The 24,712-nt window shown below is 31.3% G+C and overlaps 2 protein-coding genes across 2 annotated transcripts; one reads left to right on the top strand and one right to left on the bottom strand.

Moving 5' to 3' along the window:
- Positions 1–361: 361 nt before the first annotated feature.
- On the top strand, positions 362–11,743 carry LOC129223842 (vacuolar protein sorting-associated protein 37B-like). Its single transcript, XM_054858210.1, has 5 exons — positions 362–394; positions 819–967; positions 4,368–4,539; positions 8,648–8,730; positions 11,265–11,743. The coding sequence occupies exons 1-5, from the start codon at positions 391–393 to the stop codon at positions 11,736–11,738; spliced, it is 882 nt and encodes a 293-aa protein (XP_054714185.1). The 5' UTR covers positions 362–390; the 3' UTR covers positions 11,739–11,743.
- An 11,006-nt stretch (positions 11,744–22,749) lies between these two features.
- On the bottom strand, positions 22,750–23,601 carry LOC129223854 (dnaJ homolog subfamily B member 14-like). The gene has a single exon (XM_054858219.1). It carries the CDS (start codon positions 23,524–23,526, stop codon positions 22,798–22,800), a length of 729 nt encoding a protein of 242 aa, XP_054714194.1. The 5' UTR covers positions 23,527–23,601; the 3' UTR covers positions 22,750–22,797.
- Positions 23,602–24,712: the final 1,111 nt, after the last annotated feature.

Consider the following 24,712-nt stretch of genomic DNA (forward strand, 5'->3'; position numbering starts at 1 on the left):
CTTTTAGATGCATAACGATCTTTCAGATAGTAGTATTTACCAAAAAGCTTAGTCAAAGAGCTGTGATCTTTCTGATAGTTGTGAGAATGCATGTGTTTTTTACAATCAAGTCTGGTGAAACAAACAATGTGCTTCAAGTTCTTGTTTTTGTCCCTCCTTCATATCGAACTTGCTTAAACGTGGCCCTTGTTTAAAAATTTTCCTTTCTAAAATTAAAAACAAAAGAGTTGTGTGTGCGAAATGTTACTTTCATACGCAATTCTTCCCAGTTTGAAAAAAAAAAAAATATGTTTATGCAAGAACTATTTCTAACATATCAAAGGAATATGGCAACATAAGTTTTGTTTTTATCTCTATGACAATGAAAAGAAAGAAACTTGTTGCAATCAGATGAGTAAGTGTTGGACTTCATTAGTACTTTTTCTATTTGTATTTTAACTCCACTTATTTTTTTAATCCTCTGACATAGAATGTTGAATAATCACCTCTAAAAAATGTAACATTTCTAATGAATGTCGATAATATGGATTATAGTACAACGAAAAAGTGTTCTCCGCTTGATATAGCGTCATTTGTCATTTACTTAAATACTATTATTTTAGACTTGTCAATATCTTTATAAAGTAATTTGAAGTCTATTATTATTGGCTAAAAGAAACAAATCCAACGGAGAGAAAATATGCTTTAAGATGCTTCTATTATTTGTTCACCTTTAGAACATTTTTTAGTTAATTAGGACATTTCATTATTTTTATAATTAAATCCAAAATCAACAATAATAAAAAAAATGTGAAAACTTACATTGTTTTATTTTTCAGCTAGAAACATGAATTCTGCAACACATACTTTGTTTACGCCAGACTATAGTCACCTTACTGGATTTATTAAGCATTTAAATGCAGATGAATTGAAAGATATTTTAAACAATGACGAAAAATCAGAGGACATAATTAAAGACTTGAAGCAGGTATGTTATCTGTATTTTTTTTTTATTGTGATGGTTGTTGGTTTAGGCTGTGTCTAGAATAGACTATGTATTAAAACTAGATCTTAATTTCTAACGAAGTACAAGAGCCCCACATTCTACTCAACGCATTCACATGTAAAAAAATTAATATAAGTAAAAAAAATTACATGTTGGAAAAGAAAACAACAATGAAGTGCTGAGATAGAAATTAAGCTCTGTGTCCCCTCATTAACTTTTCAAAATTTAAATGTTTGATTTAATCTCATAGAGAACTGTGATTCGGTAAAAAGGGAGCTGTATAATGAGAAATTTCATTAAATTAATACAGCGTTTCTCTGACAAATGGTACGTGAAGAAGTTATAAAACAATAAATGCTCTTTATGTTAAAAACTAGGCAAAAATTAGTATGAAGCATGATGTGCGATTCAGAGTTTACAACAGATTTAACTGGAACCTGGAGTCTAATTCTTTGATTGCTGAAGAACAGTTAGTCTTCCGAAAATTCAAATCCTCTTCTCACAATGTTACTCTTTTTAGTTAGGCTATAAAAAACAAGCATTAGACCCTAGACAAGTACTTACTGCCATTGCCATTGAACTGAAATCAGTATATGACACTGATTGGAAAGACTCCTGTAGAAACTTTACAACATGGAAAATTCAGGTCATTTCTTAATCTGGATCACTACTTATCTCGAAGCTTCAAATAACCATCTTTTAACTTTTATTTTACTGATTTTCTTGATGAAACCGACCAACCACTTGACCTTTGAGTGAGACAGAAAATCCTTTTGCTGCTATTTTTACAATTTACTCTTTAATAGTTAATGAACATTAAGACCGGGAATTCACTTAATAGATCAATACTCTTTTTAGCCATTAGAAAGAGCTGAAATGCACTCATTGCTTTTCAGCTCTTTTTAAACTCTTTTATTTTCTTAACTAGTACAAAAGAGGAAAAAGATAAAGAGATTAACGTGAGATTAGTTATACAATACCCTCCATTTAACCTTCCCTGTAAATGGGAATCATTAGTGTAGGAGTGCACAACCTTTTTCAGTGAAAGGCCACTCACTTTACATGAGCACTAGACCTGTGCTGAGAGCTCAGGGTTGGATCTGCGTACTTGCAGTGCAAGGGGCACACATCCTTAAGTGGCCCAACGGCCCAAGAAATCAAAAAGTAAAAATTTTAAAATCTGACACTAAGACTTTTTTACGTTGCAAATATACACTTGCCGACTCTGGGGAGGGGTTCTACAGATTTTGTTGCAGAGGGGTTCAAAATTGTTCAATCTAAGCCTGGGAGGGGTTGCATTAGCCCTCCGCACGCATCCGTTTAGTGTAGTGCCAAAAAAAATTTTTGCATTGTGCAATCTTGTTTCTATTTTTCCAACTGTCTAATAACTAAAACCTGTTAACCTCAAGAATGGAAATTTTAATTTTTAGGGAATGTAGTACTTACTCAATATACTGATCAACAGTTTAAAAAAAATTAATTTTGAAAACTCCACATATAAATAATAGCTGATGAGGAAGTAACCCGCATGTTTCAACAATGAAACTCGTACCACGGTATGATAATTTGATAACATCTTTTGGAAATATTTAACATGCAGTGAAGCATTTTATCATGACAAGGCTGAACTCGATGCAGGAACTTAACTGCTTCACTGGTAAGATTGTCATCCTCATATATAATAGCAAATGATCGATGTCATACAGTTCGGTGCTATTTACTGTGTAATATCGAATCCATGTTATGATCATCGCCAATAACGAAACCGTTTAGAAATATTAATGGGACAAAGAAGAGATGGATAGAACAGAAACAGTTAAGATCAAATTTAGCCTTGGATAACCCGTTACTTGGAAAGTAACCCGCGTGTTTCAACAATGAAAATCGCACCACGGCATGATAATTTGATAATATGTTCGACATGCATGGAAAAGCTTTATTGTGACAAGGCTGAATTTGATCCGGCGACTTACTGGTAAGACTCATTTTAGGAAAATGAAAGAAGCAAAACGATTCGCAACTCCAATATACTATAGGGGGCACTGCAGCCACTGTCCAATGGCGGATGAAAAAGTTAAAACAAACAAATGCTGTAACTTATAACTTGCTTTGAAGATTAGTGAATGACAGTAATTTATCATAGTGTTTGTAGGAAGCTTTCTTTTCTATTGGTCTCAAATTAAATTACACTATAAACTATCTGAAGCCTGTAATTTACCCAAAAGAAAACACGTGGAATGGAATGTTTTACCTTTTTCGATAATATTGTTAATCACAGCAAGGTAGCGTATTTGAGCTCTGGAGATGCAAATTGACGCTATCTACTGGAGTTTAGGGTTAATCCACTGGTGTTAGGGTTAAAATTTTAACCATCAAAATATTCCCAAACAGGCAATTGCTTCGTTCAAATGTAGAAATAATTTTCACCATGACGGGCGGCTTTCGAGTTTAAAAGAATTGATTACAATTTCAGCAAGAAAAATTAACACATATTTCCGAATGGTGGCTATTCTTTTCAAGAGAAAGTGGTTTCCTTTCAAATCAAAGAAAAACTCGACAAAATATTGTGAACTCTTCTGAAGATAAAAAAGCAGTTTGAAAATTTTCTCCAAAATCACAAATGAGAAATGGCATCCAGCAGTCTTGCATATTATAGATGAACGCGCGAACAGCGTTCGCAGAAAATTTTAGGCTCTGCAGAAATTTTTTTTCAAACTGCTTACATTGATTAAAAAAAAAAAAATTAAGAAAATCCCAGAGTTTATTTCTGTTAAAGCATTTCTCCAAAAGCCTTTTAAAGCACATGTGTAAAAAAAATAATGATTTTGGCAGTTTTCTTCATTTAGTGAAAAATAAGCAAACTATATGTTATTGTAAAAAAAAATTAAATGATTTAAAGCACTTTTTTTTGTCTCTTTCATATTTGAATATAAATTTAATTTTTTATTCAAGGGTGAGTTAGGCAAAATAATTATTTGCAGAAAATTTTCCAGTTAAGATTTGTGTTCGCAAGAAAGCTTTTCGTTTTATCTAAGTCTGACATCCAGGTTGCCATCTTTGTTTGGCTGTATTTCGAGCCGTGAATTTTTTGAGGAAACGAAAATATCCCTGTAAATTATTTTTTTCAGAATTTTCACATATGTGTTAAATTAAAAAACTTCCGAGACTATGAAAGTAACCTCTTGCATGTACTGACATTGAATGTTTTTCTGCAGTAAAACTCGTCGTTCTGCTTTGGAGAAAAATGAAAGGAGGAAATATCAGATACACATCTCACTTGCTCGGATCTGGCACATTAATGAAAACTCTGTGCCTTACATTTTATTTGTTGCAAATTAAATGTGAAGTCCACAAAATATCACTCTTTCTCTCGTTTTCTTAGGTTAAAGATATAGAAGCAGAAAGAGAGATGCTTATAGCAAGTAACAGGAGTATTTCAGAATACAACTTATCAAAGAAAGACATTATTCAAGAGCAAAAGAAAGAACTCGATGAATCATATCAAAGAGCTCTTGAATTAAAAACACTATTGTTAAAATCTAAGAGCCAAATAGGTAATTTTTTTTATCTCAACTGTTATTTGATTCCAAAAAACATAATTTTATTTGTCTTTCTCAAAAAGCTTTTATGAAAATTTAAATTAGTGATGAAACCTGGGGTGTCCCCTCCCCTTAAGAGCAAGAGTGCACCCCCCCCCCCCCCCAACCATGAAGACTCCCCTCCCAAATTGGAAGCTCGTCCAAAAAGAGGAAAATATGCCTTAAAACATCCCCCCCCCCCTCTTAAGAATTTCAATAGCGCAGTCTGTGCTATGATCTCCCCCCCTCCCCAGGTGGGCACCCCTGATGAAACAAAGCTTTGGCTGAATCATGAGGTGTAATTTGACCTATAGTAATTTATGTTGTGATTTTTTTTTCAATTGTAACTATATAAAATATTATCTTCTTAGGTTTGCTTGACTGCACCTTTTAATAAAACATAGTAAAACATTTATATTTAATTTAAAAGTTTGTGTATTGAACCCTGGGAACCAGAAACAGTCCAATAGTTAATTGTATAATTTAACTTGAAAGTAGCGAAGAAATAAATAAATTCCTAACATTGTATTTAGTTATTAATTATGCAAACAACATTTTAGTTGCTTCAAAACAGAGCTATCTAAATCTTGCATGCTTTAAACATTGCTAGCTTTGAAATTATTTTTTTTAAATAATAGTGCCGTTGTTTTAACATCTACCAGGACAGATGTGCCCGCAATGGGCACTTTTTATGGAATTTCTTTAAAAATTATACTTTATTCAATAGTTATTGGCATAACATTTCAGGTTTTTTTTTTTAATCATTATTATTATTTTCTTTTAACAACAAAATTCAACCGATTTCAGTAACATTGATCAAGATTATCAACAATCATCCAGAATTATGAAATATCCAGAGAATTATCAAAAAACATAAATAAAAGCTGATTTTTATTATTTATAAGCTCAAGTATGAGGAGGATGATGATTTATGCCCATTATTTGCATGTCCATCCTTGATCTAAATTATAAATATTTATTCTAGGTAATTGAAGTCTTATGCATAAGAAAGTCCTAGTTTCATTTGTTGCTTTAAGGAAAAGCTTATTTTTGAATTGTTTATTTTTATTTTTTATTTATTTCTTTATTTATTTTGCAATTAAAAGGTTTTAGAATAAAACATATTAAACGTTTTATCTAAAAAAAGATGCCGAATAATGATCAGAAGAGAAGAAAGAATGTAATAGCCTTGCTCTTACAAATTCCCCTTCAGTCCCAAATCTGCATTTTCGCAGTGCAGGGGGGGGGGCACAGCTTTAAGGGGCCCAACAGCCCAAGAAATTTGAAAAACAATGGAAAAAAACTAGCACTAAGACTTTAACGTTTCAAATATTCACTCTGTGGAGTGCTACAGATTTTGTTGTGGGGGAGAGGGGTCCAAAATTTATAGATCCAAAGCCTGTAAACCTTAACTTAAATTTTTTTTGTTAAGAATAATATGATATCTATCTTGCAATAAAAATTCGTGGTGAAAATGCACGAGATGCATACATTCGTGCCAAACTTCAAGTTAGGAAAGAACTTCCATCATATGATAACAAGGAACAATATTATTCCAAAAAATTATATTCATTATGCATGAGGTATTATAAATCTAATTTGAAGATTTCTTTTTCAAAATTTTATTACCTCTATATGTAATTCTAGAAAATGTATGATACTATTGCGTGATAATAATTACTATGATTTAATTTTGAAAAATAATTTTCACATTGGTTTTTAAAGAAATTCAATATTTTTTCATTTTTCTTCTATTTTTGATGTCGAAAAGGAGCAGTCAAATGCTCATTAGAATCGATGAAATATTTTATGTGCTCAAACTGGCTCATTATATAACATTTTCGGTGCATTCCATAAAAATATTTAAAATTTAGTTTTTAAAAAAAAATTTCGAAAAAAATTCATTTTTCTCTTTTTTTCAGTTTTTTAGTGTCAAATAGCGCCAACTAGATATTTTTTAGCATCCAAGAAATTTTTTGTGAGTGCTAACTTTCTCGCTATGCAACTTTTGCACGCTATCCAAAAATAGATTTCGAAAAAAATATTTTTTCAGCTTATTTCGGCCCACCCTAATGTGTATGCGATCATATACATAATATGTTGTAATATGGAAATTTTTGAAGCTTGAGGGTTTACGCTATCTGTCTGCAAAATGTTTGAGAGTATACGGCGTACATGTAGTATATATCCTATGGGAACACTACTGATTATGTGTTCTATGCTGAAAAGCTCTGTGCTGAGGACAAACTGCACTTTGTGCCTTCACTAATTTAAATAAAATTTAAATTATATTAGTATTTTCAATTTTACCCATATAAATAGTTTATTTTAAACTGTTAGTTTAAATTTTCCTTCTCAGTATCTCTTTGCTAATTCAAATCAATTTTTGAAATGCACCAATCAAAAGAAAAAAACACTTTGGTTGAGTTTGCCGACCTTGACTGGTTGACCGATGACTAACTGCACCATTCTATGATCTACCAGTCATCCACAATTTAAGCTGGTTGATTGAAGCACGTGACATTTTTGACTAATAATAAGTATTTTTCACCTGCATTTTATTCGTCTGACGTCATTAGTTGTCATGTGATCAACCAGCCGGTAGCTATCGGTCGAAGTCGGCGAACATAGCCTTTAAAAACAACTGCTTAGCTGATCAACTAATGTTGGTATTTGCAACTAACAAACTGCTTTGAAATCAGTTGATCTGTACGAACATGGTGACACTAAGCAGATTCAACTGGGATTAACTGGGTGCATTCCTTCCAAATAGGCTATGTATTTTTTGAACAGGATTCATGTTAACTTAAAAAAGTACTATTCACAAGGAGATGTTTTTATAGTCAATCGCAGGGGTCTACGACCTGCTGCCCATATGCTACTTCTTGCCCACAGACACATTTTGTGCAGCACGCAGGAAATCTTACAAACTGGGGAAAAAAATAATTCCAATTGGATTGCACAGCAAAATCTCATTACAGCAAATGCCAAATACAACGAAAAACTCATTTCAACAAAATGAATGTTCAGTCCTGTTTTGATTGTTATTTTGCTTGAATTCCATTGCAATGAAATTCTTGTTACAATGAACAAAGGTTGCTATACAGTAACATGTCTTAACAGTATGTTGTGGGTGCGCCAACTAAGGCCATGTTGACCAACTAAGTCCAATTCTGCATTTTACTACGTAAGATAGCAAACATTCGTTAGCTTGTGCTTGTATTGTCATCAGGAGGCCTAACTGATGAAAAAGCAGGATCAACAAGTAGTTTGTTATCAGCAGACCATTGTTATTCACCAAAGTTTACCAACCATTATTACAAGTGTCTGATCAAAACTACCTGATCTTATTTTTGTTGAGATACTTTTTTTTTCATCAAAAGAAATTATTATTATTTGCTATTTATCTCATAAAGTAATACGTAAACTTAAAGCTCATTATTTCATGTATCTTATGTAAAGAAGGCTAAAATTCTACTAACAAAATTTACATGTAGATTTTTTTAAGAATGCATTGCATACAATTTCTCTAATGCAAGAAAGCTTCAAGATGCTCATTACATTCAATTCTTTTTTACATTGCCTTTCAAGAAGTATTTTGGACAGGGGTGGCCAACCTCTTCATGCTGTATTTTTTTACATACAAGTTCAGATGCACCTTACAGCTAACAAAAATGTTGATCTTCTTACCTTTATGGAGCCTTCAAAACTAATAGGCGGTTCACCCACTAAAAACTACTTCAGACCTCAAAAAAATATATTTTGGCAATCCATTGGATCAGTAGTTGATCGCAGCCAATGAAGCTGTTTCATATTACTTCAGTCGTTTAAATTTCTCTTAGAATGTAGAAACATACTTCATCAGCTTTTTTAAGGATTTTTAACATGGCCTAAAAATCAAACATGCAGTTTTGAAGATAATGGTGTTTTTTTCTGGGCCTTTACTTTTTTTCTTTTTAGCACTGCTGATGGTTATATTTAGGTATTAAATTGAAGTGAGCCATTTCAATATAGTTGCAATTAAAGTAGAAAAACTAAATGAGAATAAACTTACTACCTATAATGCTATCTTTTCTGCATTTAGAATCCAAAATCGGAGTTCAATCTGAAGAAACTATCCTAGCTTTACTGCAAGCTGCAACTTCTGAAATTGATGAAGAAGCAGAGGTAATATTTTTTGAGCAATCACGATTGCTTATTGTTCTCACTTGACTGTTTCAGGGTTCGTACGCTCCTTCAAAACTCATCCAATACTCCTTCATTTAGGAAAATTTTATGAAGGTCCCTTCAAACTCCTTCATTTTGGTTTTAACTCCTTCAAAACTCCTTCCTTTTTAGTTCAATACATAATCTTCCTCTATGGCAGTAACTTAAAATATTTCAGTCAACAACTAACTTTGTCAATGGGATGATTTTGATGTAGTTATTTCTTATATTTAATTTTTTCATAAAGGTGTGATTTACAAATTGAGCATAGAAGTCTTAAAAGTTGAAGGTGAAAATATTAATAGATGACTAAGACATTTCATAAATGAAGTAAAACATGCTTAAATGGTGCTTGGCTGTTTTTTCAAGTTTTATTGTTATTGCTTTTCCCTCCACCACACTCTCAACAGCAAAAGTCAGTTTGTGTAATATTTTTTTTAATATTTAATAATACATAAGTAGTTATACTATAATAAGTGATTATGTTAAAAAAGCAGTTGTTTTGTAGGTTGCAGTTATGATATTGTAAAAAGGGTCATCCACTAATGATGCCATGTCTTGAGGGGGAAACAGGTTCATGAAATTGTGACAAGAGGAAGAGAGAGGGTGAAAAAAAGTGACATCACACAGTTATTGTAACAATATGTTTAAAAAAAATATGTGGCAAGAGGAGGAGTTAAGTGAAGTGTGACACTTTGGGATAAAGGGGAAGGGGGTCAAATAAAAAAAAGGGCGACATCATTTAATGACGCCCATTAGTACTCCTTCAAAATTTCATTTTACTCCTTCAAAACTCCTTCATTTTATTTCTGAAATTGAGTACGAACCCTGTGTTTTGATGTCCTTTGATTTTATTTTCCCACCGCCACCCTCTTCAGCATCACCATCGACCGGGTCCTCACGATGCTGCTCCTATAGCGAAAGCCGTCTCCAGGTTGCATCCATGTCCTACACACACGCGCATACATACGCACCTACACACACACATGCACGCATACACACACACACACAAACACATACACCTACACATACATACACTCATACATACAGAAACCTACACATACACACTCAAAAACATACACACAACTACTCACATATTCATGCATACATACAGACACCTACACACACACACACACAAAAACATACATACACACACACACATAACTACCCACACATTCATGCCTGCGCACAAACACACATGCCTACATACACACACTCGTGATTGCGAAAAACATAATTTGAATTCAAGATGTCAAAATTCAAATTAATTTTTTTTTTTTTTTAAGTCATTAATAGGTATCTCTGTATCATGTAATATGCTCAGACATACACACACAAACACACACACACACACACATATATATATAGATATACAGACACACACACACACGAAGACTGGGGCAGGTTTTGTGATGTCCACAATATACTAGATTGTAATGTTTATATTTTTTACTAGTGGTACCCGCACGGCTTTGCCCGTAATAGAAAAATTAAAAGGTCTTTTGGCTCGCCTGTATATTTACAAAAAAATTATGGTGAATTTTCTCGCCAATTGGCTTGCACCCATGTTACGTTGCCACGTTATGATAATTTTGTAACTTACTTGTCCATCTTATGATATTTATGTTCTTAAAATTGGAATAGAAAAAGAACTACATCGAATTTTCGAAAAACCGCTTCGAGGTGCACACCTGCATGCTACAAACTAACTTTGCCAAATTTCATGAAAATCAGCCGAACGGTCTAGACGTTATGCAAGTCACAGAGATTCAGACATCTAGACAGAGAGACTTTTAGCTTTATTATTAGTAAAAAAGTGCATTTTTAATGGTTCCTTTTGTCTGCACATCATATCTCAAGAAACAGTCCCTGATTATGAAATCCAGGCTTATGGGTTGTGGGACATAAACATTATGAAACTATTAACTCATAGTTATTGTTATTCCCAATAATTCTTAGATACCAATTTTTTAAAGCAGAAAATCTTGAATTGATCAATCTCTTCTGTCTAATTGTTTTTTTTTTCGAGTGCCACTTTTGAAGATAACTTTTAGTTTTTACTTATGGAAAAGTACTTAGCAAGTGCCTCTTATTCCCCTTCGTAATTTGTTTTGGGGAAAATGTTCTAAGCCTTTGAAGATGGTTTAAATATTTCCTAAGCAATACAAAAATACTTTTTTTATCGAAGGAGTTTTTCTTTTTAATCAAACAGGGTAATATCAAAACAGCAATGAGTTTTGAAAAATAGAAAGATCTTAAACTTCTTTTGACTCTCAAACTTAAATGACACCTCTTCTAATGATAACATTTGACTTCGTGAAACTATTAGCATTTTTGTCCCAACCATATGGTTATTTTGAAACGTTTAAGCCAAAAACTTCTTCTCCACCACTTCCTAGTATAAATATGATACAAAAATTTTATATGTCGATTTACATAATGAGACCTTTGTTTACATTAAAATGGAAATGATAGACCAAAATTATCTCTTTCAGGCTACTGTTGATGTCTTTTTGAAAGGGGAAATCACTGTTGAAGACTTCCTAGAAAAATATCTAGAACTAAGAAAATTGGCTCATCTGCGGAGGATCAAGTCTGAAAAGCTAGCAAAATTGTTGCAGGATGGCGGAAACATAACTTCAACCCCACCAACCCGCCCTAACAGGCACAGAAAAGCTCCTCCTCCACCACCCGTATCAAATAATTTTGTCCCACCTAACTCTAACTTTTCCCCTAATCAAAATAATTCTTTCATGCCTATGAGGCAGGCTCCTTATCCACCTGCACCTCCACAAATCCCAAGCGCTCACAATGTTCCTTATTTTGGTGCTCAAGCTGCAACTCCTTTTCCTGCCCAGACTGCTCCTTATCCTGCTATGTATCCTAACCCATCGGCCTCTTTCTCATACTGTTCCCCATATCCACGCCATCCAGCTGTCCCAAACCTAAGATACCCCCAGCACAAGTAAAGAAAAAAAAAATTATCTAGAAGTTCTTATATCCCAGTGAAGATATTCTATTTTTATTATTAAATAAGTATATTCTGTGTATTTGTTTTGCTTTCGGAGGTTATGAGAAAGTATTCTTGCTTTTCAGTTATTGAATTACTTGGTTTGCAATCATTATTTGTCATATATTATTATTTTGTTGATGTTTTTAACTATATTTTTGTAATATTTCGTATACTGTCATTTATTTCTTGAATTACAACAAACAAATATTAGTTTAATGTTGCAAATTTCAAGATGAGCAGCTTTTTTTATTATTATTTTTATTAGAATTAAATGATTTCTAATTTTATAATAATATTTGTTTGGGATTTTAGAAATTAAAAAAGAACAGATGAAACATGGCGACAAATATGCTAATTTTAGCACTGTTATCAATCTAATGAACAAATGAATAAATTTATTGTTGAGAAATCAAGTAAAATATTTATTTAAAAAATATATACTATTGGAAAATGGAAATATATTTCTAAAGTTCCATTTTATTTTGTTTTTTCTTTTTTTCCCCTCATTTAATGCCCAAAAGTAATCAACTTTTAATAATTGATAAGCAACTTTAAATTGCTCTTGAATTTTACATCTAATGAAAATGAACTTCATGTTTTCCTTTCAGAATTGATTTTTAGCTAAGACATATATTAGGTCCTAAATCACAATATTATTAAAATTTTTGGAATATGGAAACTACATTAACTTTTATGAGCATTAAAGTATGACCACCATATCATTTTTTAAAAAGTACAAATAGCCAAAAAAAAATTGTGTGTTAGGGTAACAGAGCAGCTTTTTTTTCCATGCAAAAATATATGAGCTCATGGATGTAAAGACAGTGGAGACAAAATCTTTTTTAATGTGGTTGCTTTATTTTTCCCTTTGTAGCACATAAGCGTTTATTTATTTTTCTCACGGAGCATATTTTTGTAAGCCAACAACAAAAAAAAAAAGTTAATTCAAAAAAGTTGCTAGTACATAAAAGGAAGTAACTGTAATCTTTGTCACTATTGAGCTCAAAATTCTTAAAATGCTTTTATTATTGTAATATTGAATACAGTATCTTTAATATAATGTATTGTAATATAGCTTATTAAGTTTTATGTTTTATTTCAGTATTACCTTATATCACAGTGATGATTAAGAAAACTTTGTTTACTTTAGATCATATTATTCAATGTTTTCTTTAACCAAAGTAGAGTTTCATTAATTATTCATAACATTCATGTGTACAGAAATATTTTTTAATCAAATAATGCTATGCTTAAATTTTGATCATTTATTTCAGTATTTTAAGAAAAAGGGTTTGTGTGAGAAACTCTGTTTTCTTCTTTGAGCTATAGGTTGACATCAATTTTTCTGCCAAAAAAAAATATCTTTTGACATTGAAAATAAATTCATGGTAGTGAAATATCATTACTAAATGGAAAAATTTTCTCTCAGTATCCAAGTTTTGCTCACATTTGTTCAGTTCTATGCACAGAATGTTAATTGTCTTTTCTTTCCTTGAATTAATTGATTCACATCTTTATGAATGAACTCTTTGCAAGCTGTTTCTATATTATAATAATTCACACAAATGTATAGCACATATTGTAGTTAAATGGTGTGCCAAGTAATAAAAAAGTGCCTAAATGTTGTTTTAGAAAGTGCCTATATAGTAACAAGATTTTAAGAACAAACAATTAATATTCTTACAGAAGATAAAATATAGGTGTCTAGTCAAGAAAAAGAAGTGTTAGTACATGCAAATTGTCTGTTGTATAATACCAGTACTGTTAACAAAAATTAACTTCACTTTATTAAGTTAGTAGTTGATATAATTATGAAACTGAAAAAATCTTGAATTAAAGAAAAATTTTGTTTTATTTTTTGAAAATTTATTTTTAAACATTACATTCAAATTTATTATTAAACAAATACATTCCACTACTCATGTGTTGTGCTCGACAGAAACTACCATTTGTGATCAATCATCTTTACCACTAACTGTGATATTAAAGTGCCCCAAAAATTTTGAAATATTTTTTGTGAAAATCTATTGAAATGATTGCATATCAATTGGATATTAAACTAAAATTCGATAGAAAACTTCTTGTTTAAATACTATTTACTGTTACAAAATCATGTATGCTAAGTAATATTTGAAAAAGAAACAACTACTTAGCCTATGTATTATATATTAATGATTAGTAAGAAAGACATTGATATATTATACTTGATATATTTTTAAAGATGCATTAGTCCAGCATTCTATACAGGGGTGTCCACCCCCTAACAGCAAGGTTGCACGGCTATAAACATCACAAAGACCCCCCAAAAACTACAGCCCCACCCCAATGAGAAAAATGCCCCTCGAAACAATCCCTTCCTCTAAAAATTTTAATGCCTCAGTCTATGCCATGACACCCCCCCCCCCTCAAGGTGGGGCCCTCTGTTCTATCGGTTAATAGATTTCACACATTATGTGCAGCATATATACATACAGAGATACAGATAAGTTTTTTTTTTTTTTTGAAAGGCATGAAAATATTCCTGGACAGTTTTAGAGGATTGAATTTCATTTTGGAAAAGTGAAATGTATAAAACTGTGAAGACAATAATATTTGAAAAAAAAAACTAAGAACAAAATGGAAGATGGTAGGGAGATAAGAGTTACCACTCATTTTGATTTTTAACATTTGGAATGTTGGACATTTTGTATTTAAAGAAATAACAATGCATTTAAGTGTAATATTTAATAACTTCCAATATCAACCCCCCCCCCCCCCCCACCTTTTCTGATATGCTTTTTTTTTTCAAACTAATAGGCCACTTCCCCTTGCTCGCTAATGCTCATCAACCCCAGGGAACTGCAGGCAGTTCCGTTCAAATCATGATGCAATTTGGGCTCAGTGTGTACATTCACCACATAATGCACTGTCATAGTCCTGCAGATGAGAACTTACTTCTTGATGGTTATTTTTTTCAGTATTACTGATGTTGACAGAATGAAACAAAAAATGCCTTAAAGTTGTTGATTGTGCCAAAATCTCAAGTATTAAAATATCTCTGATAATTAAGAACCTGCTCTAATTCTAAATGAATTAGTTGAATAGGTCTTAAAGTATTATGCAGTCGAACTCAGTTATAATGTGCCGTAACTGAGTACTCGTAAAAACGTGTTCGGGAATAAAATCAAAAAAATTCATCATAGTTAGTTGCTTTTTTTCTTCTTCTTTTCAATTTCTTCTTCATTATTGCTCATTACCAAAGAAGTTGGTTACTTTACTTTGCTTTGACTGTCTGAATGTCTCTTTCTTATGCCATTGTTTTTGAGGAGCATACATATACTTGTATACACATATGTAATTTTTAAATGTTTCTTTCCTCCACAAATTATAAAAGTGCTGTCGTAGCTTGTACTTCGGAATTATGATTCATCACTAACTTTATTTAACTTTGGAATGTTGAAGAAAATTTACCAAGTTTGAACAAAAAAAAAATTAAAAGGATGTGCAATCTATCTTTTTATACCATCCCCATGTCCCTAAATTCAAACATAGGGAAATCATCTGTATAAAATAAAAAATAAAAAAAATTCTGAAATTATTATGACTAATATTCATAGAAGAGATGTAAAGGCAATATTTTGTGACAAAAACCACTTGACACATACATGATCATTTGCATATTTTCTGGTACCATATAGTAACTTCCTCCTTTTTTTTCATATTATATAAGCTTTCGCAGTGTGTTTTGATGCATCAACATATGACATTTCGTTTCATTTTTCAATAGTAATGAAAGGGATAAGTATAGTTAATGATGATAATGATAAATATAAACAGCATATCTTAATATATAAAAATCAATGTCCTGAGATAACATATATATATACATATATGTATATATCAACGCACAGCCAATACGGCTGAAGCCTCAGACTTGAAATTTGGCAGGCATATCCACATGGTTACGAAAGTATCCTCTAAGAAAGGATTTTTCGAAATACCAATTAGTTCGGGAGAAATTAATTAAAACCCGTTAATTTCTGTGAAATTAAAACCTGTCATTAAAATTTAAATCCCTTATTTTAAGAGGCTTTCCTTCGTTCAAATCATTATTCAGTACTTCATCTCAACTTTTGGTCGATAGCGAATTTGAAATTTGATATTGTTTTTATTTCTCACGTGATTCTTCGAGGCTTTTCTCAAGTCAAATAATAATGTTTCTGTCTTTTGCTTTCATTTTTTCAAAACTAGAAACGAAGTTTTTGAGAACATCATCATAGGCGAACTATCCTTTTGAATTTAGAAGAGTGCAGTTTCCTGTAAAAGTTTGCTTTGCAATAACTGTTAATAAGTCACAAGGACAGACATTAAAAGTAGCAGGGATCAATTTAAAGAAGACTTTTTTTTTCACACGGCCAATTTTATGTAGCTTGCTCCAAAGTCTGTTCATCAAGCAGCTTAATAATTTTAGCACCAGAAAAAAAACCAACCTAAAAATGTGCTATACAAAGAAGTTCTTGCTTAAACATAGGTATAACAATAAAATGTGGATGGCCTGTGTTTGCAAAGATAATCAATACTTTAAAAGGATCGTTAATAACAGTTAAAGATCGGTTAAGTACAAGGGCATATACATAAGAAGTCCAGGGGCCCCGGGATCCTCCCAAAATTAGAAAAAAATATAGGTAATAAGTAATTATTACAGGGGATTTTCGAAACTGGGTGCCCCAAACACTGTTAACCCTTGCGAATTCCATTACCCGAGCAATGCCAGGTACGGGAATGCTAGTATTTTATATATGCTGTTTTTACTTCAATAGTTGCCTTTATCGTTGTTAGTGCTAGGGCAGTCTATTCCTATCTCGTTTTCAGCTCTGTCTCTTAGAATTTTAAACTTCCATATGCTTAAATTTTGGTTGTAAATGTTTCTTTTGTGTGTGTGTATTAGTATTATTTTTTTATGACAATGATTTATCTAAATATAAGTTTAGGGAGCTTATAAAAAGTTTAGGTCTCATATTTTTTCACTAACATTTTTCTTTCTTTTCAAACTTATAATATTTCAACTTTGCATCTTATTTTGCCCATGTTTGCTATTGGATTATGCATCCAGGACTAGCAGTTGTGTAAATAGAGGTCATTGAAAGGGTTAAGAACAGATGCGCTGTACTATTATTATTATTATTATATAAATTTTTAATATATTCTATTATATATATTTGCACACACTAATTGCTATCTATGCACAAATGAAAGTTCATGCTGTCAGGTGGCACAACAAGGTTTTAACATCAATGTAAATTCTAATACAGTAGTTTTTGCGTAGTAAAGGGCTAGTTTTTAAAACCCCTCCAAAAGGTATTTTTGATTTTAAAAAAAAAAGAAAAACCTCCAAAAGGTATTTCTGGCTGCGCTAGTGATTCTGTCTAAAGTAAACTTCTGTTTTATAGTTATTGTTTTTTTCCCCCCTTTTTTTGTTTCAAACATCATGCCCAAACTATATTTGACTTGTGAACTGATTTATGATCAGAAAGGAATGTATTGAATTTCCCACTGACACAATGTTAGGCAAGCCTCTGATGTTTCCAAAGATTGAAATGAATTATGCTCTAATTTTCTTTCAACAAAAGTATTTACGAATTTTCCAAACACTCTTTCAAATTGAAAAGAAAAAAAACATTAATTTCAATTAATTTTACTGTGCTATTTACAAATTAATTTTGTAACTAATCTACATTAACTGAATGGGTATTTAGAAAAATGGCATATGTTAGTCATAGGCACCCATATGCAAAATTTAAAGGGGGGGGGCTGAGATATTTTCCCCATGGAAACCAATTTTAGTTCAGATTAGAATGATTAAAATTTGACACTTTTAAATAATTTATTCATTAATGGCTGGAGAAGAAATGTTTTTGCATAGAAAAAAGTACTAAACGCCGTAGCTAAATAATGTAGACACACATGCGGATACATTTGCTGCAAGTATGTACTTTGCTCAAAATTTTTTAATTCATTTCAATATTAAACAATGGTTATCTTGAAAATATGTAGATAAATTAATGAAATTAATCTCTTGCTTTCATGGATACATGATTGAAAGCACAATAAGCATTGCATAACTGAAAATTTTACCTACCCACTGTACATAGTTTTTAAATACTAGCAGATAGCTTTGAGTTGTGTGTGCAGATACTTTATATTATTACCTTACTATGTTAAACGCAAAGAAGTTCTGATTTCTAAGGAGGGGCCTGCCCCCCCCTCCTCCCTTCCCATCTCATATGGGCGCCTATGATGTTATTTTAAGAAGAACATATGTTACACATGACCTTCATTAATATTTAGTCCTTCCTGTAAAATTTTTAATTTGTAACAATGCCCTTCTTCTAGGGACCCATGCAACTGAAGACTTAAATATTTATACTTATGAAACTATTTCCATTGAATATGAAATGAAATACCAGCTCATGTTTAATGTAGTGTGAAAACAAAAAAAAAATTGAAATGATTTATTTAAAATTTATCCAGTTATAAAATTGATAAAAATGTAAATATTTTGACATCTATCCAGAATATTCGAGTTATACTCTCATCAATGTACTGGCTCTTGCAATGCCATTTATTTGATGTTCAAAATTAGGAAATTTTATAATCTATAAATATACAGGTTTATCTAGATGATGTAATCTGTGTCCAACTTTATTAAATATTAGTTAAGCTTGAGTGTTGTTGCATAGATGGTATGAACTATCTGAACTAACTCCTCTTTTTGTAAAAACAAATCCGGTGATTTCAATCAAGGCATTATCAGTATTAATAGACAATACAAACTAGTAAATTAGAATATTAAAGAGGACAGTTTAATTATTATTCTGCTTGTTCCTATTTTAAACTCAATAATTTATAAATTCATATTTACATTACTGTACTTGTAGTGTTTGCAAATATCATTCTTCTTTCAATGAAATATATACAATTTGTTAGATTTAAACCTGGGGTTTGTAGGGACTCATCTAGAGGAAATGTGCTCTGCAGCTCTTTTTCTTTTGATGCGTTCTTTCTTCAGTCTAAATTAAAAATCCCAAAAATAGTCTAAAAAATATGTTTGTCTTAGATCAGTCGTAAAATCTGAAGGAGCACTATAAATGCTTAAAAATAAGATTCTAAACATCAAATATAAATACATACAACCTGTGGATTGTATCCCAGAAAATGCACTGAACTCGCTGAAATTTATGACTTTTTTTTTTTTTTTTTTTTTTTTTTTGGTATCTTTCGCTACCTATTAAGATAAATAGTCTGCAGAATTTCTCAAGAATCTGTGACATACATGGCAGCCAGTGGCATAGCCAAGGAGAAGATTTGACTCTCCCCGAAAATGAGTAAAACATTCAGAAGTATACAAGTATGATTTTACACTTAAGTGTCATGCTTGATTGCATGTTTCCTACTCCTGGAACAAAATTTATAAAACTGAATTCGAAAACATACACCCGTTACCCCTTTTTCTCATTCAAAATAGCATTTATTATTATTTTTAAATAAAATTGCCTTTACATTAAAATACACTTCAAATCCAAAGCATTATCTAAATCCTTTTGTTTTTAATTTAAGAATGGGTTGAAGTAAAAACATTTTGAAAACTAGAACTAGTTTGTTAGAGGATTTTTTTTTTTTTAAATCACATTTAAAGATATCTGGATTTGGGCTGTCTCTCTTATAACTTTATATCGTTGACTCAGAGCAACAGTAAGACATCTAATCCCACGAATAACACTATGATATCCTAATGTTGCTCTGATGTGACGATATTTAGAATTAAATGCATAAAATGAATATCAAGTATTATTACTATACTATTTTACATTGCAGACCCTCCAAAATTAAATCTAGGCTATGCCACTGGTTGCAGCAACAAGCTGTTTCTGCTATCGGGAAAGAGTGGTTTGAAACCATTTTACATTAGATTTGCATTATTTTTACTGTAAAAAATTAAATATTTCAAGTGATTGCGCCCCCCCCCCCCCCCTTTCTAACTCAGCACTGAATATATATACTGTTAAATTGCAAAAGAAAATTAATAATAACAATAAATCTAAAGGTTTTATTGAAATCATGCAATGTTCTCTTTTTTGTAAAAAGTTGAAATGAATTCATGTGCCATTGTGCCTTCATGTAATTTTATTTTTTTGAGTGTTAATAAATTTTCTTTTGAATTTATTTGTTTTTATTTAGATGTTCATTCATATTTGATTAAAATGTACATATTCTGTTTACCAATACAGTATCATACTCCCAAATCTTACATACCCTAGAACTTCTATAATTTTCAAGATTTTAAGATTTAATTCTTTAATTAGAAGGAAAAAAATGTTTAAACTGCATTTTTAAGTACATTTCATTTGGTACTAAACTAAATTTTAATTACAGTGAAACCTGTCAAAGTTGGCCTCTTGCGATGCAATACTTTTGTGGTCAGAGACAGGGGGTCTTATTATACAGTTTGAATGATATAGGACTTGACAAATGCAGTCAAATTAACAGTTTTTACTGTATTTGGTACGTTTCACTTACATTTACTCAAAATATTACTAAACATTTCTTCTTTTTTTTTCTTAAAACAACATGTTAATTCCCTTTTGAACTAAAGATCCAAGTATGGCTTCATTACCGTCATATTTAAAATAGTTAATTATACCTGTGGTTTTTGATCACACATTGTGTTTAGTGTTGGGGAGGCACATATGAATGTGTGATGTTTTACTCAGACAATTTCAAATAAAATTCTCCATTGGTGACACTAACAGTCCTATGTATGCTAAATTTTCAGAACCATGAGTATTTTTCTGTTATGAAGTTTCTTTAGCAGGTATTATGTAGTTTTATCACCAACTTCTTCAAGTGAAAACATTCCATAACAAGGACAAAACTGCAATATCTAGATGGCATAACAAAGACAAACCTGCAATATCTGAATGGCATAACAAGGACAAAACTGCAGTCTGGGTGGCATAACCAGTTGGTATATTGCATGTAGCTCTGCCTTAGGGACGGTAACTTACTGCTTAATAGGCTTATGTTAATATTGCAGAACATTATACAGGGGTCACACTTGGTCAGATTTGGAACAGAGAAAATCAAATTTTGTAGAGACAAAAAGTTTTGCAGCAGAGAAAATATAGTATTTGTAGCGAAAAAAATATACCAAAAAAGTTTTGATGTTTTAAAAAATTTACAAGATAAAGGAAAATTTGAAACAGTTATTTTTTAAATATTTTTATTCTAATGTAAAGTAGGACCTTTTTTTTTTAATCTAAGTGATGTTTTTTGTTTGGGCTCAAAAGATGTCAAAGTGACAATTAGGTTGCAGATTTTTGTCTTGTGCAGGCGTGTGACTCGTGATTAGCTGAGTATTCAGTAGGATGCTTCAAAAAAACTTTTTTTTTTTTTTGCTCCACTGCATTCAAGAACCAAGATTCAGGTGCAAAAATAAATAACTTACAAAAGAAGCATAAGTTTTTTTTTCTTGGAAATAATAAACATTTCTTGCAGCAGGTAAAACTTAAGGAAATTAGGAACATTTTACTGCATATTTTGAGAAATAAAAGCTTTAACAGAAAGAAAATGAAATAAATATGTTTCAAAAATAATTGGATCCTTAATCGTGTTAGAAAAGGTTTGAGATTTTACAATGGTTATTGTACAGTAGGGATTTTTTGCGAAATTCTGGTCACTGGAAAATCCATTTCTGGGGGAATTTCGTTGTTTTGATAAAAATTCGGTAAACTTCTTTAGGGAATTTAAAAGAAAGCATTAAACTTGGGAGTCTCTTGAACGAATCAAGAAAATTGACAGCTATGAAAATTTCAAATAATGTAAACTTAAAAACACAATTGCTAAAACTGTGTGGCGGCGATCAACCACTAATCCTGCTGATTAATGAAATATAATTCATGGTGGGGTTTGAGGCAGTTTTCAGCCCTAAAGCAGAATAATTCTATCATTGTACACATATAAATGTTATGAAATTATCATGAAAACTATAAAATCTCCAAAACTTGAACTGGCTGTAAAACCTAAAATGTATAAGATTCTCCAAATGCATAGAAACAGCAAATATGTAAAGTTTTATTAAAATCCTAGTCTGGATGTCAAACTAGGGTTTTTTTTCTGGTTAATTTTACATAGTATGAATGAGCAATTAAAATAATGTTAATAAATAAATGAATTACTAAACAAATATTGAGTTACGACAGCATATAATAAAATACCTCAAAACATTCAAAATAATTGAAATATTCAGGGTGCAAAGGAATTGAAATCTCATGCAATTTTCGGCAAGACACTTGTTTTTCGATGTTGGCATGTTTTTTAAACATACCTTCATGGCAGAAATTGTGGTGGATGAAGATTGATTAGGGAAAAAAGAACCCAAAATGCAAGAAAAATCAGAATATTTTCAGATTTATAAGAAATATAGGATAACTTTTAGGTCTGAAAAGGTGAAACACAGAAGAAAGCTTTACAAAACAAATATAAAAAGTAAAAATTCTGAAAAATCTAATCCCGTATGGTGATTAAGTGCATAAAGTAGGTGCAGGCAAAGATACCGATATTTTTTCTCCGCCAAATAAACATAATTTACGAGAATTTTAGATTTTCTTCTAATTTGAAGAAATCTAAAGAAAAATATCTTTAGTTGGAAGATATTTGTAGAAAATCTGCAGTTTGTGCAGAAATTTGTAGTTTATGCAGAAATTCCAGATTTTTCTGGAATTTCTACAGAAAATTTGTCTAAGTTTTCCTCTCATTTGAATAGAATTATTTTGCAACTCAGGCATCTGTTCTGCAACATATGTGGCAAATTTAGTAGTATTTTGCTTTAGGTGTTTTCAGTAGTCGGAGACCACTATTAGTTTCAAATGCTGTCATATGTAAAAAAACTGAATGAAAAGGTATTACTTTTAAAAATTGTATTTATTTATTATCACACTGTTTATGCTTGAAGCTTAACTATTATAATAATAATTTTTCTAATCACTTATTTTACTTTTCTTATCTACATCATAGTACAATGGCCCAGATTTTTTACGAGGTACATCTGGATCAAATACATTTGAAAAAATAAATATTACTACAATGAAACACCAGAATGTTGCAAAAAATAAACTACCACGACTTATAAAAGTATGCTGTGCATTATTGGCAGTCTTATAATATTCTTGCTGTCGCTGATAATAATCTTCTGGGAAACCATGCCGCCGATAGTAATCTGCCCTCCATCTGCGTTTAAAGTATTCGTGTTCACTTCTCATTTTTTCTTCATAAAACTCTTCGTAATGACGTCTAATATGTTCTTCATAATTGAAATCTTTAGTCCTACCAGTATGTGTTCTACGATTATCATTGCTTTGCCAGGTATTTCTTTGCCTTATATTGTCATAATAGTCCGACCGAAAACTGATGTTATCATCATATTGTTGTTTTTTAAGTGGATTACTTAAGATTTCATAGGCTTCTGTTATTTCCCTAAATTTAGTAACAGACTCTGGACTGTTATTGTTTTTATCAGGATGATATTTAAATGACAGTTTATAATAGGCGGTTTTTATATCTTTAGGAGAAGCAGAAGAGTCCAGTCCCAACGATGTATAATGTGATTTTTCTCTCGAAGAAACGAAAAGAAATTGCATGTGCCCTCGACATCGTATGGCGTATTTTGAATGGTTACGTTTTTCAATTGTATTTAAAAATCTCAACATTTTCTAAACTAAATATATAACAAAACATTGTAAAATCAATTTATGTAATACATGTTTGTTTGTATACAATGTCTGCACGTTGCCATATAAAAAAGAAAATATATTAGTTTTTGTACGGAGTAGAAAAAGACGATTTACATCAGTACTTTTTCTTTGTGACCGCCAAAAACTTTGTTTACATTTTGAAATGTACGGTTGGTTGGTTTTGTTGCTGCAGTTTTAAATTATTTACAAGCTCGAAATCATATATGTTTTCCATAAGCGAACAAAATATTTGTTGTGTATAAAATTAAGTGACGTAAATTACCTATTCTTTGGTGCACTATGATACTAACGTTAGTCACCAATTTTACTCGCTGGTCAGTTCACTCTTTGAAGTTCAAATCTAGTTTCTTCAAAAGCTTCACAGCTCATCTTAAACTTTCGACAGATGTAACAACAAATTACTATTCCGTATTAGGTGTGAAACCGGAATCAACAGATGAAGAAATTAAAAAAACATACTATGCTCTTTCGAAAAAGTACCATCCTGATATGAACGTGGGAAACGAATTTGCCAAATCAAAAATTTTAGAGATTAATGAAGCATTTGAAGTTCTTGGTAACAAAAATGAAAGAGAGAAATATGATAGTAGGATGTTCCCGAAAATTTCCCAGAAAAAAATGAGTTTCAAAAACTTTATTTACCATTATGATGAATTCTATTGCGATAGCTTGAAGTATACATACAGAAATAATCTGAAAGATAACGTTTTACATTCTTATAATATGTATACCAAAGGTAAAAAGGCTGATCAGAAAAAGAGAAATAAGCATTTTCATCAGAACTGTAGGTTTCACAAAATGATGGGCTCAAAATTTGGATCAAGGATTATGTCTAAGCATTAAAAATTTTACAGTGACAGCTTTCTAACTCTAAGATCGTTTTATGTTAAGGAGTGCTGATTTATCATTGTAAGTTGCTGTAGTTGGTCTACGGTACTATATTTATTGCCACTATTTTTTGATTCACTAGTTATGTGAATTTTATATGGCTGTTGATGTAATCTTCAATCCAAAAAATAGTCAGGATGTTTCCTCAGAAAATTACTTATTAAATTTAATAAAGAGGGCTTTTTCTCAAAATAACCTAGTGACAAATTACTTTTATCATTTCTTTTTAGAGTGGTGCATACACCGTATGCAT

This window comes from Uloborus diversus, chromosome 1, assembly GCF_026930045.1.
Source record: "Uloborus diversus isolate 005 chromosome 1, Udiv.v.3.1, whole genome shotgun sequence".
Taxonomy (NCBI): Eukaryota; Metazoa; Arthropoda; class Arachnida; order Araneae; family Uloboridae; genus Uloborus; species Uloborus diversus.

Excerpts from the sequence above, each read along its gene's own strand:
- LOC129223842 (XM_054858210.1), top strand. Across the intron at positions 968-4,367 it reads TAATTAAAGACTTGAAGCAG|GTTAAAGATATAGAAGCAGA; the intron begins GTATGTTATCTG and ends TCGTTTTCTTAG. Across the intron at positions 4,540-8,647 it reads AAAATCTAAGAGCCAAATAG|AATCCAAAATCGGAGTTCAA; the intron begins GTAATTTTTTTT and ends TTCTGCATTTAG.
- LOC129223854 (XM_054858219.1), bottom strand. The coding sequence starts at position 23,526 with ATGTTGAGATTTTTAAATACAATTGAAAAACGTAACCATTCAAAATAC.